The sequence below is a fragment of the Poecilia formosa genome, unplaced genomic scaffold, assembly GCF_000485575.1.
Source record: "Poecilia formosa unplaced genomic scaffold, Poecilia_formosa-5.1.2 Scaffold353, whole genome shotgun sequence".
Classification (NCBI taxonomy): domain Eukaryota; kingdom Metazoa; phylum Chordata; class Actinopteri; order Cyprinodontiformes; family Poeciliidae; genus Poecilia; species Poecilia formosa.
Genome location: NW_006800292.1, coordinates 585,540 through 594,342, shown reverse-complemented (window position 1 = coordinate 594,342; position 8,803 = coordinate 585,540). Strand labels below are relative to the sequence as shown.

The window sequence follows — 8,803 nt, the reverse complement described above, 5'->3', positions numbered from 1 at the left end:
TGTGTGTGTGTGTGTGTGTGTGTGTGTGTGTGTGTGTGTGTGTGTGTGTGTGTGTGTGTGTGATAAGCAGGATGCTTACACTCTACTCAGCAAATTGCCTTTGGTATTTTCAGACTGCAACTCTGACTTTGGACCCAGATAGTATCAGAACTTGCTACAAGTTCTGATACAAACAATTAAATTTTTTTTCCACCCTAAAATCTACCAGGTCTTGGTATTCTTCCTGTTATTTTCCCACTTTTAGATGGTGGATTGAAAAGACCTTGTTTAAACTTCAAAACTACCTCATCCCTGGAGTTTCCTTACTGCGTTATTTGCTCTTCATGAAGTTGTTTATTGTTACTGTTCTCTAAAGAACCTCTTGTTCCTCCACAGGACAGTTGGATTTACTTATTAGCAACAGCTGATTTCCTTGGATTTTATTGAAGGATGTCAGATTAAAGACACACATGCCACGCGTTTCAGATCCCTTCGCCCCCTTATATACTGCTTTATGTTGATTTATTACATAAATCCACCTGAAATACATTAAATTTGTGTGTGTGCAATGGTACATAATGTGAAAAAGTTCAATATTTGAATATTGTTTCCAAGGTGCTGTACACAATATTCTGGATTTCACAAAATGCAAAAGGGAAATGAAAATATCAATAAAAGTAAAGGGAGAACTGAGCAGGAATCACATTCATTATTTCTCCTGCAGTGGAGGTGATGATGCCAAACACATTGTATAAATCTGCTGTTTTATCTCTTTGTGTAATATAAAATTCAAGAAAAAAAAGTGATGGAGCTTGAAATATCCTTCTACAGATGGGTCTTAAAATATATTAATACCATGAGGATTTTAAAGAAAATTTAGATAAGCCTGGTAAATAAGTAAGAACAAGATTACAGTGATTGGAAAAATGTTTTGTTAGTGAGGTAAGCTTATTTGTTACTGCCTCAAGGCGAAGAATACAATAAAAGTAAAGTAGCTAAAACTTCCTGTCTCCATCCAATCCAAAGCAAGATTTGAAAGATGAATTCTTACTGGTTGAGAAACACAGCAAACTAAAAACAGCTTTAGGATGTTTTAAAGACACAGATGGCAGTGCTTTACTTCACAAAGAATAGTAAAAAAATTATATTTTAAAGGTTTGGCACTATTTTCCATCTTTTGGAGGATTGAATCTCCAGTCACAGATAAAAAATGTTAAACAATGCCACAATTAAATGTCTGGTGAGTTTCAAAACTTTTTAATTATACAGTAACTTTAATGAGATTAAAGCACATTTTTTCTGCAGAAGAAATAGAAGTATAATGTTTGGACAGAGTTTGGACTATTTCACATAAAACTTTCTTCAGAGTTACACTCCTTAGTTTTATGTCTGTGATTTGGTTCATATTGAGATACAAATAAAAACACTATAAATTATTTTTGATTACAGATTAAATTTAGTACATTGAAAGCCAAAGAGCATCATTTTAGCCAAATATTGTTTACTTGTAAGTTCCCCATTAATATCAAATTAATTGAAAATATTACCATGAGCAAGCAACAATACATTGTGTCATTTAGTTACTAAACAGGTTGATTTCAGACTCTGTAATTTACCAGTGGACCTTAAGGGAATAAATTATTTGGACTGGAGATCAGGAAGTAGTTTCTCTTGGTTCTCTAATGAGAACCAGAACAGTCATATCAGGTTATGTACTCAAACTGGAAACTGTAAAATCTTTGTGGATGGGCATTCATGTGTGAAATTACATGAATCTTTAATCCTCCTGTTGCTGATTCCTGTTAAAAGACTTTGGTGCCTCCTGAGCCACTTCTCTTGTAGCGGGTATCTTATCAGATGTTCCACTTTATTATAATAAACAAAAGGACAATTAGCATATCGCTGCTGTTAAAATAGTTAAAAGAATCATCCCTGAGGGCTGATGTTGTCGAAGCTCCGAAAACACAACGAGGCTTGACCTTTTAATTGTTCACTGGTTGCAGTCTGGTAACGGTTTGATGACTAAATCATAAGAGATTCACCTTTTTAAGTTTGACAAGATTCCCTTCAGTTCATTTAGCACTAGCTGATAAACTAATGCTTATGTGCAACAGTAAAGTCCTGTGTGAAGCAGCTGTGATTGCAACTTGGAGGTTTTTCAAACTAACTCTGCTACAGGTATGAAACTGCTAGACATGACAGTGAAATATGAGACATTTTTACAGTTTTATTCCTAACATTTGTTGCCTTCACTCAATGTTAGAACACCTGCTGCGATGTCAAAGCAGCTTCATGCAAAAACATGAGACTTCAGTGTTTTTTACACAGGGAGAGCCAGACTAAACGCCCGACTGACAGCATGGTGGGACCCCAGAGATGTCGCCGGTCTGTATGTAATTTTCAAGAAAGCTTTAACACGGCTGAATTTAATCTGCTTTAAATTTAATATGAGTCTGCGGTTACAGGGAGGGCAGAATGATACAAACAACCAGAATGTGTGGTTATTCTCTGTAAAGGCCGTTCCCAAATGGCGTCTTAGTTTTCTAGGTGGAAAAATGTGACATATTGAAAGCCAGCGGAGAATATGAGATGAACGCCAGGAATGTTGTATGCACGTGGATGCAAGCGAATTGAGAACAAGAATTATTTATCTGAACTGCACTGCGAAACTTTATAACAGAGGAGATAACGATGTCTGTTGGCAGTCTGCGTGAATAACTCCACTCACCAACAGTTTGCAGTGATAAATGCTGCACTTCTCGTCATAAAGCTTCATTATTTTTTTATAAACACCACATGTATCTGCTGACGTACTTATCCTCTGCAGCTAGCTGCCTTTGCGAGTGTCTTTGTATGCTATAAAGGAACAGTCCTGAATCAGTTCTTCAGTTAATGGAGAGCATTTTCTGTGTGTTTCTTTAATTTACTCACTATCAAGGTACTTCTCAGTTAACAGATCAAACTATTCGGGATGCAGTTTGTCTGCCTAATTCAGACTAATCTGCTCAATATCGTTTATATGGTGGGTGGGATTTATCATAACCACATTTATTTAAACCAGCTATCTCCTTTTTTATTGGTGATTTGCATCTTTCTTAGTTTTTCTGTTTGCCTGCTTTTACACCAAAATGATTTTCTTGTTCTTTTCTTTTTATTTTACACAATTTGCATGTTGAGTGGTTTAATGTATTTCCTTCAGAAATAGCATGCATGGTTTGAAGCTTCCAATGTTTCAAATTAGGTCCCTTATGCCTCAGACTAAGTTTACAAACATCTTTTTTTTCCAGTCTATGACAGAAATGGCAGAAGAATGCATGTATAAATTTAGCATCATGTTTTAAAATGGAGATTCAGTTTTCAGCATGTAGTCAGAGGAGTTGCTAACAGCTCTCTATACCTGCAATTTAAATGTATAATTTTATTTGAAATATGTTTTTTTTTACTCTTATTGATTTATATGACAGTGTGTGATTCATTAAATGTCTTTTATTAGATTTAAAGAAGGTCAAAGGAGTTTAAAACATGGAACTGCTTTACATCGTCTATTTTCTGTCGTCATTCCACATCGTTTATCCAAAAAGATGTTATCTGGTCAGGTTGACCGGAGGAATGTCTCTCTGAGAATTGAAACTGAGTACCCAGAGGAACTTGGACCTAATGTCTCTGTTTGAGTGGGAAAACTAGACGGCAATAACATGTCTGTGCCAATTAGTGTCCTCAGCAGACCGTCACAGCACTGATCCAAGAGGAAAATATCAGACGTGATTGTAGATGTTGTAAACTTCATTTGCCATGTTTCCTTCCTATACAGTTTACAAGATGAAGGGATAGAATATAAAAACACTGTAACAGAAAATTTTTAATTAACCTAACATTCATATGTTATTCAATATATTCAACCCAGACATGCAAATTTTAGGTCATAATTTCTTTGCATATTTCATAAGTATTGCTCTTTTGCGCTTTTTAAAGGTCTGTAATCTAATTATGCCAGTATTTATGTAGATATTTTATCAGCAATAAATGCAAAAGTACAGATTTTGCCTTAATCCCCATAACCGAACTAACTCTCCCATATGACTGTCGGATAACTCTACAGCCAGGTGTCTGACATGGATGCCGGTCATAAACACAAATTCTCTTTGGTTGAGCAGATTTCATAGTAAAATGAGTGTTTGACACAAATTATGTAGGGCAATGCATTCAGTCCTTCAGTGAACTGTGTGTAGAAACACAAATACACACTGAAATACACACCAAGTTGCCACAGTGTCAGGCTGAATTTGATCCTAACCTTAGCTACATGGGGTGAACTGGTAACCGAGGGCATCTCTCTTTGTTCATTCCTCCTGTCTCCACTGCGCTGTGTCTTCTTTCCATTCGTGACTCGGAAACACCCCCTCAGACCGTGGCGCTCATTAGACCAGCAACGGGACCAGAATTCATTTATTTTCTCTCTCTCTCCTTCTCTACCACAACTGATTTGTAAAGCTTCAAGGAAACAGCAGAAGAAAGACGTAAACACCCAGACGGAGTGAACCCACCACCTGAAGCTGCACACAGTGCTCTGTTGTGATGGTGCCATGCCAAACAGCCTTCAGCTGTTGTTCCACAAAAAACGACCTGTTGCTGGGGTGCATCATCAAAAGATGTTAGTCATTACTAGAACATCTTAAATGTGAGCTTTGTAGCTCAAATCAAACGTCAAAGTGTAAAATCTTAGCTTGAGAAGCGTGAACCTGATGGATTACACTTGTTGAAGGCATCCAGAGGGAAAATTACCCAACTCACTCTGCAGTTGTTAATGTGAATGTTAAGTATTTTAGAAAGTGCCTGCTTTTAAGGTCTGCAACTTTAGTCTTTCAGGTTGGTCCCAGAGGTCTCATTAAACAAGTTTCCAGCCACAGTACACAGATGTTTTCAGCAAACAAAATATAAAAAAGTGTGAATTTCTCCACATGAATAAGCAATTAAAATAAGAAATGTGCTCCACATTCAAAAACACTAATATGCTGTCTCTTTCCTACAAACTTTTATGTGAACCACTAAACTTCTCATAAAAACCATGTTTATCTTCTTTTATGGCCGTTGTAAAGGTGTATTTCTAAAGTCAGAAAGCTAACAGCTGAAAACAAGAATGCGTGTTGCTTCCAGGCCAACCTGAGTTGAAGTGCTGGTAGATAAATGGGTTTCTTTGTGGGGACAAAACACGAAAATATACTTTGATTAGCTTTCTATAATATGCATCTTACACTCAAAACAACATGAAGAAGAAGCAGCTGAAAAGCCTGTTACCAACTCTTCTTATTCTCCCTAAGGAATGTCATATTTAACATTGCCCTAAACAAAGAGACTCGTTTTATGTCTGACAACCAATCAAAATCTGACCCCGTTAGCATATTAATTACATTACCATTTAAACTTCAAGTCAGTTTGGGTACGTCTTTACCAGATTTGATCAAGCAGAATGACATTTTTGCCAGTTTCTCTTTGCAAAAGATCTCAGGTTCAGTCAGACTGGGTCGAGTGTGTCAGTGAATATTAAAGTTTAAGCCTTGCCTTGTTCTTAATATAATTTAGAGCTGGTTTTTGCCTGAGCCATTTTCAAAGACTAATATATTTCACCTAAAACTACAGCTCTGGGTGTATCCTTAGGGTCTTTGTCTGACCAGAGTATCCTTATCAGCAGGTTTTCTGTGTTTCCTTCATGGCTTATGGTGAACTGTACACTATCTGCGCTCTTGGAGAGGAGATGGTAAGAAAATGTCTTTATTTTTTTCAGTATGTGACTGGTTTGCTTTGTGTGTTTCTACCTTGCAGATTCTATGAAGAGCTAACGAACTGCACATACCTGTTGGCATCGAACATGAACTGCTACTGGCCCAATCGAATGGTGGACGAGTTCTTCATCCAGGTTCACAGGCGCTACTTCCATAACTGCTCAATGTCTGGACGACGACTCAGGGACCCTCCAAACCGCATCTTGGGTCCTTTCATTGTGGTTCCCATCCTGGTCACCGTCCTCATGACAGCCCTGGTGGTGTGGAGGAGCAAGCGCAGCGAGGGGATTGTTTAATAAAGGGAACAATCAAGGGCTGGCGTTACAAGTCAAAACATGCTTTTCACCCCCGCGGTAACAACAGTGTCAGTGTTGGGGAAAGGGTTATGTTAGAAGGAAAAAGATGAACTCCAGGCCCTAAAAACAGGTTCCACTTCTGTGAAGACATTAACGTCCATTACATGTTTGTTTCATCTTCAAAGATTGGAGTCATTTCTTGGGTTTACAGAGCACCTTTTGCTGCAATGTTCACTTGAATCTGGACCAGAAAACTGACTGGTGATAGTATATTGTACATAAAACTGTTTTGTTCTGTCAGAAACTGCTCAAAAGGATGCTGGATGTGATTGTACAAAAATTAAACAAGTGCTTTCAACAACAAAGGAACAGACGACTAAAAGCTCTGACAGGAAACCCACAAATATTCTCGTCCTTACATGTATGCATACACTGTACCTAAACTATACGTAGGATGTACAGCTTTGTGATTATTGTGTCATGATTTTGTTGCATTTAATGTATTTTATCTACACTACCAGTTCTCCCCAAGTCAAGGGTGTAAGTTCAGGAAACGGGAAGCACGTTTTGGAAAAGATTGTCGAACTCCAGCTTACTTTTTAAGAACTTGCACATATATAGCCATGAAAATGAAAGTAGGTTAAACAGTGGGCAGATGATATTGTAAAACATAACTCCAGATAAAAAGAAGATTCAAAGCAGTGGGTAACTTTAAGTTAGCCAACGCACAACGCTCCTGAGCATCGTCATCGCCCAAAGCAGTTTGTGAATCATGAACCTTGGGTTTCTATTGATTTATGATCTCTCAGTGTAGTAGAGTGTGCCGCGTGAACTAGTCCTCCATTGATATTGTCAAATGCTCTTTTTCCTTTATAAATCCATTGACCTGTAACCTGCCTGTCAGCAAAACACACTTTGAGATACACCCACAGTTTGTAGTTTGTGCCAAAACCTCATGAAGAAAAAAGAGGGAGAGCCATGTTTGTTATGAAACGAATATATATAACGACTTCTGTTGGAATGACTTTCACTGATTGATTCTGAAATCTGTGATTGTGAAGAGATTTTCAATAAAATGTCTGAATGATGTGTTGAATACACACACCACAGATTCTCTGCTATGATACAAGGACAGAAGGGGTTTAGCGTGTGCAGTTTTTATTATGAATCTTGAATTCAGTTTTTTTTTTTTTGTTTGTTTGTTTTTTTGTGATTCAACAGTGATGCACCTCAGTGGCCGGGAAGTTGCTAAAACCTAATGATGGGGCTCTAAATTCATGATTTCTTTTAGGATTGCAGAGAAAAATCTTTCACAATGTACCAGAAATTCCTTTTACTCCTCAAAAATTTGGAGGTAAGTTCAAGCCACACCTGACTAATTAAAAGAGGAAACCCACTGCAGTTCGTATCTTGTTTTAAGGACAGCATCACACTGCCTGTCCAGTGTGTTTCAATGTAACAGTGCTAACATTTTAGATTATTTTTAAATTAATCATGCCATGTTTACAACAGGAGTTCAACAAAATCCACTCATTGTGTGGAGACTTTCACAAGTTTTCTGAGCAAAAATATTATCACAAGGTTTATGCTATGTTTACCCAGAAAAGTGGTAATTGCTACATTTTGCAATTAGACTTTAGTACTTTTAGTTAAAAACACAGCAGAAAAGTGAGATTAGGTTTTAAGAAGGGAGGTAATGATGAGGCTAGTATGATGCTTAAATTGGTGGCAGAGATTATTTACTAAATCAACTATCTATGCTCAGGGTTCTTTTTTTTTTCTAAGTAGAGAAATGATTTCTTTCTCCTGACAGGCTCCAGCAAGACTTTAATTTTCCAGCTCGCTCCACTTTGGTGCTTTAACTGGAACTGGTGCACAAACTGGTGAAGGTCATTCCATCACCTGCCAAGCATTTCCTTTTTTTTTTTTTTTTTTTTTTTTTTACAAAGAGCATAACCCAACTTCCAGAATAGTTTTGTGAACCAAACTACAGCCACAAAGATCTCCTACCCCTAACCTCAAGATTTGCACTGTTTACACTGTTAGGTAAAGGTAGTCTTTGAGCCTTCCAGAAATGAAACTGGAATAAGAACATCATCAGATATTGCACTGGCTTAGAAAAACAGACATAAACTAATGTTAGCTTAAGTGTTTGAAAAGCACTTGTTACACACTGACCTAACGCAGAAAAAAGAAGCAGAGACCACTTGAGTTCTTGCTAAAAATACTTTTATCCCCAACTTCTAAACAAAATCTCTTAGATACAAGGAAAAACGCCACCAAACAAGTGGGCTCTTGTGGGCCGTGTGGCTCCTCTATTTAAGGTAAACTCGGTCTCAACAGCCAGACTACTGCAGGGCCTGCACAAAAGATCAAAGCTTCCTGTTAGTAAGTCACAAATAATCCCAGTAAAACATGCTACACTTAGATTGTATCATGCAAAAAACGTCAAATTTTACAACTGGTATGAATATTTCTTAATTGTAATATTGCAGGGTTTAAGGACCCAACTTCCAACCTTTGATATTGTTCAATTTTTCATCAACTCTGATGTCAAAGCTTGTAAAACTCTGAACTCAGAAGGATGTGAGACAGATGAAGATTCACTCTAACTGACCTTATTAAGAAGTTGACTCTCCCTGGTGAATAACTTATGAAGAACAAAGGGGACCTGAGGATAGTTAGACCGAGGCGAACACTGAAAGTGAAGAACCGCTGATACCCAGACAGAAGCAATGGTCAGTCTGT

General features: G+C 37.5%; 1 protein-coding gene across 1 annotated transcript in view; it reads left to right on the top strand.

The window, feature by feature from the left end:
• LOC103153529 (receptor activity-modifying protein 1) overlaps nt 1-7,151 on the top strand; it is a gene marked incomplete at its 5' end in the record, with an annotated part of 19,357 nt that extends 12,206 nt beyond the window's left edge. Inside the window, one exon of the mRNA XM_016661998.1 lies at nt 5,800-7,151. Within this exon, the coding sequence (XP_016517484.1) occupies nt 5,800-6,055 (256 nt within the window). The remainder of the gene's footprint in view (nt 1-5,799) is intronic.
• Between the last annotated feature and the right edge of the window lie 1,652 nt (nt 7,152-8,803).